Raw genomic sequence first — 21,534 nt, 5'->3', positions numbered from 1 at the left:
TAAGACCATCACTACGCACTATTTGCTAAAAAAAAGGTTGGTGTATAGATCGCTTTCAAATTCCCATATTCCTCCATGTCTAATTGGCTGCCCAGATCAGGCATTTTATTCTCTTTTTTGCACACTTGTACTAGTTTTTTTTAGCTTGCAAAGATCCTTTTAATTCATACAGCTGATCTTCAAAAACTGAAAATTGACTTTTATGTTATTAACCTCCTTGGCGGTAACCCCAAAAGTAATTCGGGGTAAGCCACGCAGGAGGCTCTTTGCTAGCTGCGTCAGCACACCGATCGCCGCCGCCCCGCGCTCGATCGCCGCTATCCGTCGCGCCGCGCGCCCCCCCCCCCCCCCCCCAAGACCCCGTGCGCTGCCCGGCCAATCAGTGCCAGGCAGCGCTGAGGGGTGGTTCGGGACTCCCAATGACTTCCCGACGTCGGTGATGTCGGTGACGTCATCCCGCCCTGTCGCCATGGCGACGGGGGAAGCCCTCCAGGAAATCCCGTTCTTTGAACAGGATTTCCTGATAGGAGATCGCCGAAGGCGATCGAAGCAGGCGGGGGAATGCCGCTGAGCAGCGGCTATCATGTAGCGAGCCCTGGGCTCGCTACATGATATAATTAAAAAAAAAAAACTGCTGCGCTGCCTCCTGGCGGAATTTTTTATATCGCCAGGAGGGTTAAACATTGGTAACTCAATAAGACACAATTTTAACAATTTTCTAATATTTCAAGTGTTTAAGCAGCTTCTGCGATTTCAAATATCTTAAAATGGTTAACAATAAATATATATGCACAGTTTACTCTCCTTTCCTGGTTGGGTTGCAAATGATCCTTCATCACTACTTATACCTGTACAGATGTTATCAGCACTTTAGAAGACACTAAAGCTTTATACCCACCGAAAGATGAATCATGTGAAATGAGCCATGAATGGTCTTTTCACGACTTAACTTTCAAGATAACCTTGCGGCGTGATGTGAACGACGTGTTGTGTCAGCCAATACCTATCGTTCAACAATGGTGAGGTGCCATACACTGCACGGACACATCGCTTAATAATCGCTCATTGCTCTGCATACTGCTGACTATGATGATTATCTTAATTCAAGAGAAAGGGAGCGATAGGGGCCATACGGCCCAATATGTATCTTGTCAGGGTCAATAACCTTATTGGCTAATAACTGACAATTAATTGCAAGAAAAGTACCAATCTAGGTCACAACTTCATATCCAATAAATATGGCTCCACACACGTATATGGTGCAAACAAATATTAATGAAGCTTTATTTGACAATCCAATAAAAAACAATTAAAATCTCACGATTTAAACCAAAGATTATTGGTATTGCAGCTCATAAAAAAATATAATAAAGTACCAACAGTTAGATATGAAGAGCATACACAGAAGGCTACTCAAATACAATGCAAACAAGGTGCCTAGTACAAGATGAGAAGTATAGAAAAGTGATAAACTGAAAACAGCTATCCATCTAATATGCAATACAGTCTGTGCACACAAAAACAAGATAAATATCCAAAGTGCCTGTGAATTCATTAGATATAACAATAAATACCATACCATACATACTGTAAACATATATCTATGGAGGTACACTGCGTGCAGGAGCTGCGTGCATATCCAGCCACAGGGAAAGGAAAGCAGGAGATGTGCATGCACACAACCCCCCACGCAGGACCTGTGCAAAACCGCTAATGTGCAATTGCTAATAGAAGTGCTACTAGACTTCTATTAGCAATTGCACATTAGCGGTTTTGCACAGATTCCTGCGTGACTTTAAAAGTCGTAGGATTTTGCCCCGAGATTTGGGGGGATAAAGACCACATCAGGTCGTGGGGATGTGGCAAATCTTCTTGGCTGATACTGCTGAAGAGGATTATGAAATAAAAAGAGGTATTTTTGATCACTTTAGAGTCTCTTTAATTACTGTGTTATTTTTTATCTCATACTTTAATTTGAATCCTGTTAAAATAAAGTTGTGTTTTGTCTGTTTACTCACGTTTTCCAGAAAGAATGGTAAACATTTTACACAATCTGCCAGGGTATGTTAACTTATGAGCATAACTGTAATCTGTGCTAAGTCTAATGCCTGGCATACACGGGTCGATCCGGCGGCCGATAAGACGCCGGATCGACTCCCGCCATGTCCCCACTCATCCGCACATGCGGAATCTATCCGGCAGGTCATCAGACCTGTTGGATATTATCAATCGAGTCATCAGTGGCTCGATTGATAAGAAAAAAATGACTCGTGTATGCCAGGCATAAGGACTCAGGCTAGGAGGATGCCAATGCCCCGCTCCTCGATCCCTCCTACCTATACCAGATAAGTAGATAGACAGACAGACAGACAGACAGACAGACAGACAGACAGACAGACAGACAGACAGACAGACAGACAGACAGATAGATAGATAGATAGATAGATAGATAGATAGATAGATAGATAGATAGATAGATAGATAGATAGATAGATAGATAGATAAATAGACAATATTTATCTCTTTTCTTACCAGGTTGTGCAGATGTTTTCATCAGTATTGCGAGGCATGTTGTCACCAATGTTATAAACTGTCCCATTAATGGAATAGCAAGGACAGGTATTCACACAAGCCATTTGATCTTCATCAAAATATGGAGTTTCCGGAGAACAGTCAGGATAACAACCTGTTCAAAAAATCCAATTTTAGTAATGAATTCTTGGGAATATATATATATATATATATATATATATATATATATATATATATATATATACAGTGGAGGAAATAATTATTTGACCCCTCACTGATTTTGTAAGTTTGTCCAATGACAAAGAAATGAAAAGTCTCAGAACAGTATCATTTCAATGGTAGGTTTATTTTAACAGTGGCAGATAGCACATCAAAAGGAAAATCGAAAAAATAACCTTAAATAAAAGATAGCAACTGATTTGCATTTCATTGAGTGAAATAAGTTTTTGAACCCTCTAACAATAAAAGACTTAATACTTAGTGGAAAAACCCTTGTTTGCAAGCACAGAGGTCAAACGTTTCTTGTAATTGATGACCAAGTTTGCACACATTTTAGGAGGAATGTTGGTCCACTCCTCTTTGCAGATCATCTCTAAATCCCTAAGGTTTCGAGGCTGTCTCTGTGCAACTCTGAGCTTGAGCTCCCTCCATAGGTTTTCTATTGGATTAAGGTCCGGAGACTGACTAGGCCACTCCATGACCTTAATGTGCTTCTTCTTGAGCCACTCCTTTGTTGCCTTTGCTGTATGTTTTGGTTCATTGTCGTGCTGGAACACCCATCCACGACCCATTTTCAGTTTCCTGGCAGAGGGAAGGTGTTGTCGTTCAGGATTTCACGATACATGGCTCCGTCCATTTTCCCGTTAATGCGATTAAGTTGTCCTGTGCCCTTAGCAGAAAAACACCCCCAAAGCAAAATGTTTCTACCCCCATGCTTGACGGTGGGGACGGTGTTTTGGGGGTCATAGGCAGCATTTTTCTTCCTCCAAACACAGCGAGTTGAGTTAATGCCAAAGAGCTCTATTTTGGTCTCATCAGACCACAGCACCTTCTCCCAGTCACTCACAGAATCATTCAGGTGTTCATTGCCAAACTTCAGACAGGCCTGCACATGTGCCTTCTTGAGCAGGGGGACCTTGCGAGCCCTGCAGGATTTTAATCCATTGCGGTGTAATGTGTTTCCAATGGTTTTCTTGGTGACTGTGGTCCCTGCTAATTTGAGGTCATTCACTAACTCCTCCCGTGTAGTTCTAGGATGCTTTTTCACCTTTCTCAGAACCATTGACACCCCACGAGGTGAGATCTTGCGTGGAGCCCCAGAGCGAGGTCGATTGATGGTCATTTTGTGCTCCTTCCATTTTCGAACAATCGCACCAACAGTTGTCACCTTCTCTCCCTGCTTCTTGCTAATGGTTTTGTAGCCCATTCCAGCCTTGTGCAGGTCTACAATTTTGTCTCTGACATCCTTGGACAGCTCTTTGGTCTTTCCCATGTTGGAGAGTTTGGAGTCTGCTTGATTGATTGATTCTGTGGACAGGTGTCTTTTATACAGGTGACTAGTTAAGACAGGTGTCCTTAATGAGGGTGACTAATTGAGTAGAAGTGTCTAACCACTCTGTGGGAGCTAGAACTCTTAATGGTTGGTAGGGGTTCAAAAACGTATTTCACTCAATGAAATGCAAATCAGTTGTTATCTTTTATTTAAGGTTATTTTTTCGATTTTCCTTTTGATGTGCTATCTGCCACTGTTAAAATAAACCCACCATTAAAATGATACTGTTCTGAGACTTTTCATTTCCTTGTCATTGGACAAACCTACAAAATCAGTGAGGGGTCAAATAATTATTTCCTCCACTGTATATATATATATATATATATATATACATATATATACATATATTGAATTACTGTAACATAGGGGTAGATTCACAAAACTGGGGTAAGTAAAATAACGTGCGTAAGGTCTTACGCACAGTGACTACAGCATTATGCATTGCATGTAATGTACTGCATTCTGCCCTGCTCATCGTGTGTTAGGACTTAGGGCTAGTTTACACTGGGCGCTTTTTCTTTTTTGCTGATCAGCAAAGCGCTGCTGCTCATGTATCCGTATGGATACATTCACACTGCAGCGTTTGCGAACATTTGCAAACGTGTTGCATGTAGCGTCTTCGGGGGTGATCGCGCTGTGATCCTCGTTCTACTGAACGGGAATCACAAGCGCAAATCGCAGAGAATTGCGAGATTTAGCCCGCCGAATCGCGGGGTAGCATCGGCCAAGCACAAGTGTGAACTAGCCCTTAAAGGCTTAACATGTGTCATTCTACATCAGAGGCGGACATAGGTCCGTGCAGGCCCCATGCCCTCTGGGGCCCATGCAGCTGCACCACAGTTAGGGCCTGATTATTCTGTAGGCTCTTCTCTGTGTATTTCTCTCTGAGACCCAGGAGCAACAGTGATATGTGCTTGTTGCCCAGTCATCTACAAGTATGGAACGTGTACTACATTACCACAGTGCCTACAGAATGTAACCTAGATTCATGTGCTTTTATGTTCTCGACAATATTTGGAGCCAACCATAATCTGTTATGATTATGGCCACTCATGTGGGGCCCCTTCATGTATTCTGCACAGGGGCCCACTGTTGAATTTGTCTGCCACTGAGTTTTACTTACCACAGTTTAGTGAATATTGATATATTTAGTTTGCTTGAAAAAAAAGACATTTGTCCATCAAGTCCTGTGAATTACGCTGTGTGCATGCAGTTTTGATTTTAATTACACTTTCAATGTGAGGATAACAGTCCCCACTCCCCAGCAATAACACAGACTTACTAAAAGACTTACTGGTAATACTGACTTACCAGTCCAAGTATAGTTATAGGTGTAAGTGTAATACTCCTACAAATGTTGAATTCCAAGTGTGGTTTCATTTCTCATGTTTGCGTAGCAGTGGCTGATCCCAGGGTGCCTGCTTATATCCCCATCTAGTTAATTTGCATGTTCACTCTATGATGCCCCATGGAAGTTCCTTTCAGCTTATATAGAGCTGAGTAATTGCAAATATCTTCTATTTTAAAAAGGCAGATTTATAGTTAACAAAATTCTAGTGGTTCTGGCTCACCATGACTTAAATAGTTAATCTGTAAAACTCCTTTTGCGCTGAGTAATTTAATTACATGTCAGCTGCTGATGAGGGCCAATGAGTCTGAAACAGCTGGCAGCCAGATGGATTAGCATAAACCAATAGATCTGGATGTAGCTTTTGGCTTTACAGGGTGTAGGGGTCCTGGATGGGAGATATGTTTCTCCATTATTTGGCCTGTAGACCCTTTAAGAGCTGTATGTGTACATGGGAAGAAGTCCGGTTATTGTTTGGCAGCAAGCCAGGGAAGCTCTGCTAAATTTGCATATATAGGCAGCACAGGTGCAGTATGAAAGAAGCTGATGTGCATGGAGCAGGTGGGCTGCTAACCTCCTGACAGTTAATGTGTTTGGAGGCACTGCTGAAAGCCAAACCATACAATGGACTGCTGAATTGGGTGGCTTTGGCCTAAGGAACTGAACTGTATTGCACAAATTGGACTTTACTAATGCTAAGGACTCCAAAGCTGAATATAACCCTTTCATTTACTTTTCAATTCATGCTGAAGCAAAGCTGTGTACTGAATGCTGGCTGAGACCCCTCTAAATTTCGCAAGGGATATAAAGGAATGATTAGCATATTTGATTGCTGATGTATAATGGAGCATTCCTCTGACTTGAAGTTGAATAACTGCCAACGACTTTTGTTTTAAGAAGGTAAATTTGCATATATATATATATATATATATATATATATATATATATATATATATATATATGGGAAAGCCACACAGAGTATATTAAATAGTTTAGCAATTTTGAGCTGGACTGAATTATCCACTTAGAATTGTTGGTAAGTTTGCTTACTGCAATGCATTTACCTTCCAAGCCTGCCAAGTTGTGATAGCATGTACCACTGGGGTTCCTGCAGGTCTTCATGCACTGAGATGTGTAAGAGAGGCCACATGCTTTGTAGTGCCATGCACACTGATCTGACTTCTGATTGTAGAAATCACAGAAAATAGCTGTTGGATAAAAGAAACAAAAATCATTATTGCAATTATATGTAGATATGTAGGTAGTAAAATGATTAAGATAAGTTAAAGGACACCTGAACTGAAAGGGGTCTGGAGGCTGCCAAATATCTTTCCTTTTAAACGTTACCAGTTGTCTGGCAGCCCTGCTGATCTCTGGCTGCAGTACTGTCTGAATGACACACCTGAAACAAACATGTGGCTAATCCAGTGAGACTTCAGTCAGAATTGTGTGATTGGCATGCTTGTTCAGGGTCTATGGCTAAGGCCTCATTTCCACTTGGTGCGTTTTTGTCTGCGTTTTATCAGCACATCAATGCAATAGATTGATATATGCTGAAAAGTGGACAGAAGTTCACTAGTGGAAATTAGGCCTTAGGGCTCGTTTCCACTATTGCGGTGCGGAATCGCCTGGATTCCACTGCTGAAGAAATCGCAAGCGGATGCGATTCCACATGCGTTTTTGCCACGATTTCACATGCGATTTTGCATAGGCAGGGTATATGCGATTTTAATCATGTCGCTACCTGTGTGAATTAACATGGGTGCCTATGCAAAATCGCGGGAAAAAACACATGCGATTTCCCTATTAAATACATTGCCTGCAATTCGCCTGCATTCCATACGCAGGCGAATTCTGTGGGCTCTGCCGTGCAGAAAAATCCTGCACAGAAAAACGCTGAAGAAAACTGACAAGTGGAAACAGGGCCATCCACTTTTAATGGTTATGCGAAACCACATGCGGACAACGCATGCGGATTCGCCCTAGTGGAAATGGGCCCTTAGAGTATTAGAGGCAGAGGGGCAGCAGGACAGCCAGGCAATCTGCATTGTTTAAAGGGCAATAAATAGGTCAGCCTCCGTATACCTAGATGTGCTTTGAAATAGCCCACACATGCTACAAATGCAAAGATATACTCACGACATAGGTCTGGAGTTCTCCAGGTGACACAAGCTCCGGCCTCACTACAGGCTTGGGCATAGGCTGCTACAGCTGTGCAGAAGCATTCGCAATCTCCACCAGTGTCACATGCGCAGGCATCATTGACACAAGAATCATAATATTTCAGTGGGCTTATCTGTAATAAGAGAATTGTTTATCAGAACACTGCAAAAGGCCTCTTGCACACTGAAAATCACAAATCCAAATTCCGCTTTACGATTCTGATTTTCGATTCCGATTTTCCCTGGATACTATCAACACAACAAGAAAAATGCAGAGAAAACACAGCATGCAATACCGATGAAGAATTGCAAATTGGAATCGCATGTAACATCGCATCAAAATCACAAATCGGAATCGCATGTAACATCGCATAAAAATCACAAAGCGGAATCGCATGTAACATCGCATCAAAATCACAAATCGGAATCCCATGTAATGTGCAAGAGGCCTAACCAATACATTGCTGCTGATGCAGTGCAAGTTATACATTTTTTGTTACACTTCAAATAAGTAAAAATCTGAATAAAGTAGATTTTCTTAATTCATTTCAGTCCATTTACCTTTTAACTGCCACATTATTATTACTATTTTGTGTGTGTATGCGTTGCCTCCCTAGGCCTAATGCAGAGCGGTGCAGGGATTTATTTACCTGATCTGGACGCAGGATCTGCTCTGCGCTTCCACCACTGAGGGGCACTGTAATGCTGAAAATATCACCTAACTGGGCCCTTAGTTGTAGCTATATGACCCAGTAGGGTCAGAAACACAGCAGCTCCTGTGCTGCCATGTTCTGTGCTGTATTTTTAATGGATGTATAATAAAGAGAATCAATGTTTATCCAATGAAAGGATAAAAATGGTAGTTTGAAGGAGAGGGGGGTAAGGAGAATGGGTACTGGCTGAAGTTGTGAATGAGTTAGCTGGGTAATGGGTGGATGTTGTGAGAGTGTTTTAGTAGTAAATGGGTAAAAAATATAGATATGTAATTTGTAGTCTGTTTTTCTTTTTTAAGGGGGAGGAGGAGGTTGACTCTATAGCAGGGATGCTCGGATGTGCCTCATCCACAAATTCGGCAATCCGCTTGGTTGCAAAAAAAAATCCGCATTCGGCCCCGCCGCATGCGGATTTTCGTCCGCGTCCACGCAACCACGCGGATTTTCTGCCGTGAATGGCGTAATCACGCGTGGATTCCCGCCCGGAGGCGGATTTTCTTTTAACATTAATAACAAAGCCCCCATACATGCTACAATCCCACAAATTGCATGGATTATCGAGGTGATAAGGGGCAACATAACTTCAACATAAATTTTTTTTTTTTCTAGAGAAAATGGATTTTAAAGTGAAATCAACACTTTAAATGGGGCTATTAATTGGTAATAAGTGGTTTTAAAAAGGGATATACGCGTTAAGCAGTCAAAGAGGTGAAGGCGAGTTCCAATGGCACTTCGCGGCGAAGGTACCGCTGGAGGAGGATGAGTGGCTGACGCCAAAAAGGCCCCAGAGAGGTTTTTGTAATTTTTTTTTTGTTTTTTTTTTGCAGCAATTAGCAATGACATCGCAGCAGAGTTGTCAGTGGACACGGGCAGTGTGAACGCAGAGTGCAGTGGTGGTAGCGACTGAGTCAGGAGAAGGACTATGCGGGCGGTCAGTTCAGCAGCACAGAAGGACCACGGCAACATACTGGTAGTAGTAGTAGCAGCACAGCGTCATAGTGCTGGCCAAAAAATTAAATGCACCCGGTGACCCGGGCAGTGTGAACGCAGACAGAGTACATTGGTGGAAGCGAGTGAGTCAGGAGGAGGAGGACAATGCCGGCGGTCAATTCAGCAGCACAAAAGGACCATGGCAACATACTGGTGGTAGTAGTAGCAGCACAGCGTCATAGTGCTGGCCAAAAAATTAAATGCACCCGGTGACCCGGGCAGTGTGAACGCAGACAGAGTACATTGGTGGAAGCGACTGAGTCAGGAGGAGGAGGACAATCCGGGCGGTCAGTTCAGCAGCAGCAGCACAGAAGGACCATGGCAACATACTGGTGGTAGTAGTAGTAGCACAGTGTCATAGTGCTGGCCAAAAAATTAAATGCACCCGGTGACCCGGGCCGTGATAACGCAGACAGAGTGCATTGGTGGTACCGTGGTAGCGACTGAGTCAGGAGGAGGAGGAGGACAAAGCGGGCGTTCAGTTCAGCAGCAGCAGCAGCACAGAAGGACCATGGCAACATACTGGTGGTAGTAGTAGCAGCAAAGCGTCATAGTGCTGGCCAAAAAATTAAATGCACCCGGTGACCCGGGCAGTGATAACGCAGACAGAGTGCATTGGTGGTACCGTGGTAGCGACTGAGTCAGGAGGAGGAAAAAGCGGGCGTTCAGTTCAGCAGCAGCAGCACAGAAGGAAGGACCATGGCAACATACTGGTGGTAGTAGTAGCAGCACAGCGTCATAGTGCTGGCCAAAAAATTAAATGCACCCGGTGACCCGGGCAGTGTGAACGCAGAGTGCAGCAGTGGGAAGCGACTGAGTCAGGAGGAGGAGGACAATGCGGGCGGTCAGTTCAGCAGCAGCAGCACAGAAGGACCATGCCAACATACTGGTGGTAGTAGTAGCAGCACAGCGTCATAGTGCTGGCCAAAAAATTAAATGCACCCGGTGACCCGGGCAGTGATAACGCAGACAGAGTACATTGGTGGTACCGTGGTAGTGACTGAGTCAGGAGGAGGAGGAGGACAAAGCGGGCGTTCAGTTCAGCAGCAGCAGCACAGAAGGACCATGACAACATACTGGTGGTAGTAGTAGCAGCACAGCGTCATAGTGCTGGCCAAAAAATTAAATGCACCCGGTGACCCGGGCAGTGATAACGCAGACAGAGTGCATTGGTGGTACCGTGGTAGCGACTGAGTCAGGAGGAGGAGGAGGACAAAGCGGGCGTTCAGTTCAGCAGCAGCAGCAGCACAGAAGGACCATGGCAACATACTGGTGGTAGTAGTAGCAGCACAGCGTCATAGTGCTGGCCAAAAAATTAAATGCACCCGGTGACCCGGGCAGTGATAACGCAGACAGAGTACATTGGTGGAAGCGACTGAGTCAGGAGGAGGAGGACAATGCGGGCGGTCGGTTCAGCAGCACAGAAGGACCATGGCAACATACTGGTGGTAGTAGTAGTAGCACAGCGTCATAGTGCTGGCCAAAAAATTAAATGCACCCAGTGACCCGGGCAGTGTGAACGCAGAGTGTAGTAGCGACTGAGTCAGGAGGACAAAGCGGGCGGTCAGTTCAGCAGCTCAGAAGGAGGACCATGGCAACTTACTGGTAGTAGTACCATAACACCAAAAAATTAACCAAGGTAGGCACTAGGCAGGTAGTAACTGTCTTTATAAAGGCAGGCATAGTTAACAACAGCACATGCAGCAGCCACTTCATGTCCCCCTGTGTCCGACAATAGGGGCCAGGAACTCACCTTCCACCCAAGCCTGGTTGATTTTCAGGAAGGTGAGTTCGTCCACAGAGGCGTGGGAGAGCCGAGAGCGCTTCTCTGTGACCACGCCACCGGCCGCACTAAAGCATCTCTCTGAGAGGACACTGGAAGGAGGGCAGGATAGGAGTTCCAGGGCGTACTGGGAAAGCTCGCTCCAGATGTCCAGTCTCTTGACCCAGTACTCCAAGGGGTCCACGGGGCTGTCGGTGTCATTGAGCCCGCTGGATGACCCCATATAGTCAGACACCATGGTGGTCAGTCGTTGCTTGTGCTGGTTGGTGGTGGATGCTGTGGCGGGCACCTCTGTTCTGGGCTGCTGCACTGCATACAGGCTCTTGCTTAGGCTCTTCAGGTCTCCGGGGCGCCAGTTGCTGCTGCTGCTGCTGCTGCTGGTGGTTGTTGTTGTGCTGCTAGTGGCAATGGCAGGCACCTCTTGCTGGCTTGGCAGAGCAGTTACAGTGGGGGTGGAAGGCTGGGGGAATGCTTCCAGTAGTCTGCGCACAAGGGCCTCCTTCAACTCCCTTGTGCGTTGCTCGGTGGTGGATGGCGTCATTAAGTCTCCCAGCTTCCCCTTCAGACGGGGATCAAGCATCAAGGTAATCCAGATGTCCTCCCTTGAACGCATCTGGATCACCCGGGGGTCCCTGCGAAGGCAGCGCAACATGTGCACAGCCATGGGAAACAAGTGGGCCCTGCCAGCAAGATCTTCCTCGTCCTCGCCATTGTCCCATAACGCATGCCTGTCCTCTTCCTGTGCCATGTCGTTGTCCTCCTCAAACCGCCATCCACGTACAACGCCTGTTGCACTCTGCTCCTCCTCCTCCTCCTCATTCAGGTTAGGGACCTCCAACTCTTCCACTACCTGCTGTGAGCTGGACTGTGCTGCCATCTGCTCCTGTTCTTCCAACTGCCTCAGGGCTTCATCCCCACGCTCAATTAAATTGTCCATTGCCTGCTCCAGTAGACAAACCAAGGGCACCCACTGGCACACAGAGGCCCGCTCCTCACTGACCATCTTGGTTGCCTCCAGGAAGGGACTCAGCACCAGGCATACTTGCTGCATCAGTGTCCACTGAGTGACAGTAATCATGGGGACTTGCTGGTTGCTGGGGACACTTGGGTCTAGCATGTAGGCCCTAAGAGCCAGCCTGTGCTGACACAGCCGCTCCAACATGGCCAGAGTCAAATTCCAGTGAACTGGCATGTCGATGATCATCCGGTGTTGTGGCCTTCCATACTGCTGCTGTAAGGAGGACAAGAGTGCAGAGGCAGTGGCTGACAGGCGGAAAAAGCGTACCACCGCCCGGGCATCCTGCAGCAGCTCGCTCATCCCCTGGTAGGTGCGCAAGAAGCGCTGCGCCACAAGATTGAGCACGTGGGCCAAGCAGGGGATGTGCTGGAGGTTTCCCTGCTGCACTGCTGCCACCAGGTTGGCCCCATTATCGGCTGCCACATACCCCACTTCCAGGCCTCTGGGGGTCAGCCACCTCCGCTCCTGCTTCCTGAGGGCGGCCAGGACGTTGGTGGCCGTAAGCCTCTCCTTCCCCAGGGTCACCAATTTTAAAAGGGCTTGGCAGTGCCGAGGCTTGGCGATGCTGCTGCCGAGGCGGGCTTGCTTTCCGGGTGCAGAGGGAGTGTCGTGACAGGACCCTTCTGCATCCCCCCTGATCCCGCGTGGTGGCACCACTAGCTGGGCTGATGCGCTCTTGTCCTCCCTCCCTTCCATCAGTGTCACCCAGTGGGCCGTAAAGGACAGGTAGCGACCTGTCCCAAATCTGCTACTCCACCAGTCCATGGTCACGTGGACCCGCTTGCCCACAGAGTAGTCCAGGGAACGGGCCACGTTTTCCACCGCAAACTTGTGGAGTGCTGGGATCGCGCTCCTGCTGAAATAGTGGCGACTGGGGACTTGCCACTCGGGGATGCCAAATTGGAGCAGCGTCCGCATGGCGCTCCCCTCCTGCACCAGGGAGTAGGGAAGCAGCTGTGATGCCATGGCCCGGGCCAGCAAGCCATTTAGTTTGCGGATCCGCCTGTGGCTTGGAGGCAGAGGCTTGGTCAGACCCTGAAAGGTGTCGCTCAGCAGGGTCTGACGACGCTGGGATGCAGGGGAGACAGAGGAGAGAGACGAACACTGGCTGCCAGCCTCAATGTCTGTGTCCTGAGTAGCCGAGGTGGAAGAGCGCTTGCGTGCTACTACTGCTGCTGCTGTGGGGGATTCACGACCCTGAGGGAGGGATGATGCTGCTGCGCTGGTGGGCCTTCTGCTCTCAGGAACCCCTGCCAGCAGTGCCTGCTTCCTGTTAAAGTCCGCATACTCGCGGCAGTGTCGGCTTCTCAGGTGGCCCTGGAGGGATGAGGTACCCATCTTGCTCAGACTTTTCCCACGGCTCAATCTTTTGCTGCATAACCTGCACACCGCATACCTTTTGTCATCAGTACATTCCTCAAAGCAATCCCACACTGGTGACTTTAATTTACTGCGGCCCCCACTAGCAGAGGGTGCAGCGGAACAATGTGTGGTAGTAGTTGCCGGGGGTTGCATGGTGGTGGTGCCGGCTGAAGCAGTGTCCTGTCTACTTCCTCCACGCCCACTGCTGCCGATGCCCCTGCCTGACATATGGCGATATCCTTGCCTAGGCCGAGGTGACTCGTCATCCTGCTCTGCCTCTGACCATTCTTCCATGGACTCAGCAGGCTGCACATAGTTAGGGTCCACAACGTCGTCATCATCAGCAGCATCATCATAATCCAGCTCTTCCTCTGACTCCCCCGCCTCCTCTTCTGTCCCTACATCCCCAGACACAGACCCCTCTTCTTCATCACCAGAACTCAACAACGCTTGTGATTGTGGCCCGATCTCAATCTCTGCCACATCAGTCCCCAGTAAGTCCTGAGCTTCTTGCATCAGCAGGTTCCTAGAAGCCGGACTGAGGGACAGAACGCTGTCATCCTGGGAGGGCTGCTGACCAGTGGGTGCTGGGGTGGATGTCACAACAAGCGTGGGACGTTGGCTGCTGCTGCTGCTGCTGCTTGGAGTGGTGCTCACAGTAGAGGTCTGGGAGGAAGTCATGATGTCCATGAGTATGTCAGGTTCCATTTGCTCAACCACCACACGGGGACCAGAAACTTTAAAATATTTGGACAATGGCGTCCGCTGACTCGGCCCAGGCTTTGCTGCCCCCCTTTCTGCTGCATCACGACCACGTACAGCTGGGCGTCCTCTCCCTGGACGTGGAGCAGTCCCAGAAGTGGCTGAGGCAATTGAACTCCCTTTCCTCTCACCCCGCGAAACCCTGCCAGACATGTTGCTAGTAATGAATCACTGGATGCAGTGGGCACAGTACAAGGTCACTGAAGGATGCACCAGGCACAGTACAATGGCACTGAAGGATGCAGTGGGCACAGTACAAGGTCACTGAAGGATGCAGTGGGCACAGCAGTGGGCACTGGATATACAACTAGGTCACTGAAGGATGCAGTGGGCACAGTACAAGGTCACTGAAGGATGCAGTGGGCACAGCAGTGGGCACTGGATATACAACTAGGTCACTGAGGGATGCAGTGGGCACAGTACAAGGTCACTGAAGGATGCAGTGGGCACAGCAGTGGGCACTGGATATGCAACTAGGTCACTGAAGGATGCAGTGGGCACAGTACAAGGTCACTGAAGGATGCAGTGGGCACAGCAGTGGGCACTGGATATACAACTAGGTCACTGAAGGATGCAGTGGGCACAGTACAAGGTCACTGAAGGATGCAGTGGGCACAGCAGTGGGCACTGGATATACAACTAGGTCACTGAAGGATGCAGTGGGCACAGTACAAGGTCACTGAAGGATGCAGTGGGCACAGCAGTGGGCACTGGATATACAACTAGGTCACTGAAGGATGCAGTGGGCACAGTACAAGGTCACTGAAGGATGCCGTGGGCACAGCAGTGGGCACTGGATATACAACTAGGTCACTGAAGGATGCAGTGGGCACAGTACAAGGTCACTGAAGGATGCAGTGGGCACAGCAGTGGGCACTGGATATACAACTAGGTCACTGAGGGATGCAGTGGGCACAGTACAAGGTCACTGAAGGATGCAGTGGGCACAGCAGTGGGCACTGGATATGCAACTAGGTCACTGAAGGATGCAGTGGGCACAGTACAAGGTCACTGAAGGATGCAGTGGGCACAGCAGTGGGCACTGGATATACAACTAGTTCACTGAAGGATGCAGTGGGCACAGTACAAGGTCACTGAAGGATGCAGTGGGCACAGCAGTGGGCACTGGATATACAACTAGGTCACTGAAGGATGCAGTGGGCACAGTACAAGGTCACTGAAGGATGCAGTGGGCACAGCAGTGGGCACTGGATATACAACTAGGTCACTGAAGGATGCAGTGGGCACAGTACAAGGTCACTGAAGGATGCCGTGGGCACAGCAGTGGGCACTGGATATACAACTAGGTCACTGAAGGATGCAGTGGGCACAGTACAAGGTCACTGAAGGATGCAGTGGGCACAGCAGTGGGCACTGGATATACAACTAGGTCACTGTAGGATGCAGTGGGCACAGTACAAGGTCACTGAAGGATGCAGTGGGCACAGCAGTGGGCACTGGATATACAACTAGGTCACTGAAGGATGCAGTGGGCACACAAGGATGTCACACTGTGTAATGAGATGCTCATATGCCAGCGAGCAAACAGTGGCCACTGGGCACGGCACAACGTCACTGACAGAATGAATGAACAGCGCTGGCAGAGAGTGGCGGCGCCGGCGGTGTGACTGGCTGCCTGCAAATAGTACAAGTGTATAACTGTCACTGGAATATGCAAGTGAACACTGCAGCTGCACTAACCTGCCTGCCTGCACTATACACAGATAATCCCCACTCCCACTACACTGACTACACTGCAGCACTGAACCTGCCTGCACTACACACAGTTAAATATTCACTAGACTCCCACTACACTACACTGACTACAACTAACTACAGCAATCACTCACTGACTAGCTAACTGTGTACAGTATAAGAGCAGTGTTAGCAAAAAAAATGCTTTGTTTTTAACACAATAAATGCACTTGCTCAAACAACAATGGCCTGGAGATATTCCTCTCAGCACCACAGTCTAGCAAGGACAGAGCTTTTCCATCATGGCCACCGCTTTATATTCAGGAGGGGAGGGCATAGCTCCCCTCCTGTGATTGGTTGCTAGGGCCTGGCTGGGGCACTCTGATTGGCCTGCAATGTGTCACTTCCGCATAGTTTGACGCATTTCCGCAAACCACGACTTCAGCACCGGGTTTCACGAGCGTGAATGCGGATTTCTGTCCGCATTCACGCGAAGCCGAAGTAGATTTTCGTGGTTGAAAATCTATTCACGGCTTAGCGTGTCCGAGGCGGAATGCGTCAAAATGGTCATGAATCCACGCGTAAGCGTGATCACGACCTGGCGGTGAGCACCACTGCTCTATAGCACATGAAGGGACCACGGCCCTATACTATAGAATAATGTAAATGTAAAGTAAGATTATACTGATATGTCTAATGGAATGTGCAACTGATGAAAAAGGTAATGGCTAAATGTATAGATAGTAACCTCCTGTCTAAACCTCAAGAAGCCATGCAACCATTTAAGAGGCTACTCGGTAAAAGTATTGCCTATGTAAAATCATACCTCCCAACATTTTGAGACGAGAAAGAGAGACACTTAACCACTTGCCAACCGCCCACAGCCCATGGGTGGCGCAAAGGGGAGGCCGCAACAACCGCAATACTCCGACCGGCGGCGGCTCGTTGCGGACTAGCTGGCCAGGGATCGCATGCTAGATGCGCACATCCTCTGGCAATGCTGGCAATAGGCTCCGCCCACCCGCGATGTCAACCCGCCGGCCAATTAGCAGTGCCGGCGGATTGTTAACCTCGATCTGCCGCGACATAAGCGTATAATACGCTTTGTAATGTATACGTAGCGTATTATACAGTGATCGAGGGACCACCAGGGCAGGTTGCAGGCCCCCTAGTAAGCACAACACCACACTGATCCTGCCCCCTGCCCTCTGATTGCCCACAGAACCCATCAGACCCCCCCCTGCCCACCCCCCAGACCCCTGTTTGCACCCAATCACCCCCCTAATCACCCATCAATCACTCCTTATCACTATCTGTCAACGCTATTTTTTAAATTAGGTTCTAAACTGCTCCTGTGTGTAAAAATACACCCCAAAACACATTATACTACTTCTCCTGAGTACGGCAATACCACATGTGTGACACTTTTTTGCAGCCTAGGTGCGCTAAGAGGCCCAACGTCCTATTCACAGATCATTTTGAGGCATTTGGTTTCTAGACTTTTCCTCACGATTTAGGGTCCCTAAAATGCCAGGGCAGTATAGGAACCACACAAGTGACCCCATTTTAGAAAGCACACACCCCAAGGTATTCAGTTAGTAGTATGGTGAGTTCATAGAAGATTTTACTTTTTCTCACAAGTTAGTGGAAAATGACACTTTGTGAAAAAAAAACAATAAAAATCAATTTCCGCTAACTTGTGGCAATAAATGAAATCTTCTATGAACTCACCATACTACTAATGGAATACCTTGTGGTGTCTTCTTTCTAAAATGGGGTCATTTGTGGGGTTCCTATACTGCCCTGGCATTTTAGTGCCCCTAAATCGTGAGGAGTAGTCTAGAAACCAAATGCCTCAAAATGACCTGTGAAATCCTAAAGGTACTCATAGGACGTTGGGCCTCTTAGCGCACCTAGGCTGCAAAAAAAGTGTCACACATGTGGTATCGCCGTACTCAGGAGAAGTAGTATAATGTGTTTCGGGGTTTTTTTTTACACATACCCATGCTGGGTGGGAGAAATATCTCTGTAAATGACAATTTTTTTATTTTTTTTACACACAATTGTCCATTTACAGAGAGATTTCTCCCACCCAGCATGGGTATGTGTAAAAATACACCCCAAAACACATTATACTACTTCTCCTGAGTACGGCGATACCACATGTGTGACACTTTTTTGCAGCCTAGGTGCGCTAGGGGGCCCAACGTCCTATGAGTACCTTTAGGATTTCACAGGGCATTTTGAGGTATTTGGTTTCTAGACTACTCCTCACGGTTTAGGGCCCCTAAAATGCCAGGGCAGTATAGGAACCACACAAGTGACCCCATTTTAGAAAGAAGACACCCCAAGGTATTCCGTTAGTAGTATGGTGAGTTCATAGAAGATTTTATTTTTTGTCACAAGTTAGTGGAAAATGACACTTTGTGGAAAAAAAAAACAATAAAAATCAATTTCCGCTAAATTGAGACAAAAAATAAAGTGTCACACATGTGGTATCACTGTACTCAGGAGAAGTAGTATGTTTTTCGGGGGTGTATTTTTACAAATACCCATGCTGGGTGGGAGAAATCTCTCTGCAAATGGACAATTGTGTGTGAAAAAAAGTCAAAAAAATCTCATTTACAGAGATATTTCTCCCACCCAGCATGGGTATGTGTAAAAATACACCCCTAAACACATTCTCAAGAATACAGCGATACCACATATGTGACCCCTTTTTGCAGCCTAGGTGCGCTAAGGGGCCCAAAGTCCTATGAGCACCTTTAGGCTTTACAGGGGTGCTTACAATTTAGCACCTCCCAAAATGCCGGGACATTGAACACCCCCCACAAATGACCCCATTTTGGAAAGTAGACACCCCAAAGTATTCAGAGAGGAGCATAGTGAGTCCGTGGCAGATTTTATTTTATTTTTTTTCGCAAGTTAGCAGAAATGGAAACTTTTTTTTTTAAAGTGTCATTTTCCGCTAACTTGTGACAAAAAATAAAATCCTCTATGAACTCACCATGCCTCTCAGTGAATACTTTGGGATGTCTTCTTTCCAAAATGGGGTCAATTGGGGGGTATTTATTTATGTATACTATCCTGGAATTTTAGCACCTCGTGAAACATGACAGGTGCTCAGAAAGGTCAGAGATGCTTCAAAATGGGAAAATTCACTTTTTGCACCATAACTTTTTACCCAAACCAATAAACATACACTGAATGTTTTTTTTTTTTATCAAAGACATGTAGCAGAATAAATTTGGACAAAAATGTATACATAAATGTTACTTTGACAAATTTTATCACAGAAAGTTAAAAAAATCTTTTTTGTGACAAAATTCATGTCTTTTTTGATGAATATAATAAAAACTAAAAATCACAGCAGCAATCAAATAGCATTAAAAGAAAGCTGTATTAGCGACAAGAAAAGGAGGTAAAATTCATTTAGAAAGTAGGTTGTATACCAAGCAATAAACCGTTAAAGCTGCAGGGTCTGAATGGAAAAAAAGGCTCTTGTCCGTAAGGGCTCCTTTCCACTATTGCGGTGCGGAATTGCCTGGATTCCACCGCTGACAAAATTACATGCAGATGCAGTTCCGCATGCGTTTTTTGCCACGATTTTGCATGCGATTTCGCATAGGCAGGGTATATGCGATTTTAACCATGTCACTGCCTGTGTGAATTAACATGGGCACCTATGCAAAGTCGCACGCGAAATTGCGGGAAAAAAACGCATGCAAAAATGCATGCGATTTTCCTATTAAATACATTGCCTGCGATTCGCCTGCATTCCACATGCAGGTGAATTCTGCGGGCTCTGCCGTGCAGAAAAATCCTGCACAGAAAAAACACAAATGAAAACTAACAAGTGGAAACAGTCCCATCCACTTGTATTGGTTATGCGAATCCGCATGCGGATAACGCATGCAGATCCGCTCTAGTAGAAACGGGCCCTAAGGGGTGAAAAGACTGCGGTCCTCAAGTGGTTAAGCCACACCCCTGCCACACCCCAGATCACGCCCCCATCACACCTCTAGTCATAAAGATTTCATAAGAAAAATATATTGTTTTATAATTCAAACCACGCTGGTCCTTTCTATCCTGGCTTGTTTTCCTTAATATCAACATTTTAAAAGTAGTAATATATCAATTTAAAGCATGGGAATAAGGTTTAGAGTCAATCAAACACATTTTTTAGTAGAGAAATACATATATTTACATAGAAAGAGGGACACAGTCCTGAAAGAGGGACAAATGAGGAAGAAAGAGGGACTGTCCCTCCAAAAGAGGGGTAGTTGGTAGCCATATAAAATTGTTAGGAAGTTTTGATCTCACCTTTTCTGTATATGACTTACCAGGGAATGACAAGCTGAGAATTTATCACCAGTGATGACACTGCATTGTTTCTGGGACCATGCTTTTCTGTAGGGGTTTGATGAGCAGGTATCTGCTAATGGTACAGCATCTAAACAACTTGGGGAGAGCTTCCAGCTGTTAGCAAACTCCATAACATCTGAGACCACAGCCAAACTTCTGGTGGTATAGTCATTCACAAAATTGCCATCATAGTTTCCACAGAGACCGCACACTTTACCCTAAAATGAAAAAGGGGCTTATTCAGTACACTGCTTGTAGACACTCACATGGTTGAGTTAATGTTACGTTAATTACCTGGAAGCTTGGATCCAGCTTGATGTATATGCTGGTACGCTTATCCCACACCAACACCAGACCATTGAGGGCTTCTATGACCATGTAGATACCCATCTGGTGCACCTTGTATGGCACATATTTCCCACTATTTCGTTGCACAACCTCAAATTTTTCTTGTCCAAGAATGAGTTCATAGTTCTGCAAGACCAGAAAAGGTTATCCCTTCAAAAAAAATATACAGCTCATGTTTTGTTTTTCAACATTATTTGTGATTATGATGATTTCGGAGGTGTGATTTACTATGGAGATTTGCAGTCGAGAGAGATCCATTTTTAAATGCTCTGGTACTCAATTACTCCCACTCACATCAGCCATTTAATAATTCACAAAAAGCAGTTGTTGATCTTTAAACTGACCTGAAAAAGCGGGCTAGCACCCGCGAAATGCATTGTCTTGCCTTTTGTGCTTGAATAAGAACTACTGTATATACTCGAGTACAAGCCGAGTTTTTTGGACCTAAAAAGTGGTCCCAAAGTGGGGGTCTCGGCTTATACTCGCGTTCACTGTGTGTGCCCCCCACCAGAGCAGCATACATAGATAACGCCTGGGTTCCCCACACATGTGCCCCTGCCAGGACGGTATGTTTAATTACATTCCCCTTCAGCTGAAACACTATTGTGTGCTAATGTGCTCCCCTGCCAGAGCAGTGTGTGTTAATGTGCCCCCCGCCGGATCGGTATTGTGTGTTAATGTGCCCCCCGCGGATCGGTATTGTGTGTTAATGTGTCCCTGGCCAGATCGATATTGTGTGCTAATGTGCCCCACCCCCCAGCCGGAGGGTTATTATGTGCTAATGTGGTCCCCGCCGGAGTGGTATGTGTGCCCCCCCCCCACCTCAGCTATATCGTAGTTACGTTACCCGGCAGTTATGCAGTGTGAGTGACGGAGCATTCACTCATCGGCTCCACCTCCAAGG

At 46.7% G+C, this 21,534-nt stretch overlaps 1 protein-coding gene across 1 annotated transcript in view; it reads right to left on the bottom strand.

Annotated features, from left to right (window-relative positions):
- Window positions 1–21,534, bottom strand: part of LOC137537852 (mucin-2-like) — a 133,689-nt gene that overhangs the window by 55,274 nt on the left and 56,881 nt on the right. The window contains exons 25-29 of the mRNA XM_068259803.1: window positions 20,577–20,756; window positions 20,261–20,500; window positions 7,572–7,728; window positions 6,497–6,640; window positions 2,533–2,686 (exon numbers count right to left, since the gene is read on the bottom strand). Of these exons, the coding sequence (XP_068115904.1) occupies window positions 2,533–2,686; window positions 6,497–6,640; window positions 7,572–7,728; window positions 20,261–20,500; window positions 20,577–20,756 (875 nt within the window). The remainder of the gene's footprint in view (window positions 1–2,532; window positions 2,687–6,496; window positions 6,641–7,571; window positions 7,729–20,260; window positions 20,501–20,576; window positions 20,757–21,534) is intronic.

Source organism: Hyperolius riggenbachi, chromosome 11 (assembly GCF_040937935.1).
Source record: "Hyperolius riggenbachi isolate aHypRig1 chromosome 11, aHypRig1.pri, whole genome shotgun sequence".
In the NCBI taxonomy this organism is placed as follows: Eukaryota; Metazoa; Chordata; class Amphibia; order Anura; family Hyperoliidae; genus Hyperolius; species Hyperolius riggenbachi.
This window is presented reverse-complemented; position numbering and strand designations above follow the sequence as displayed.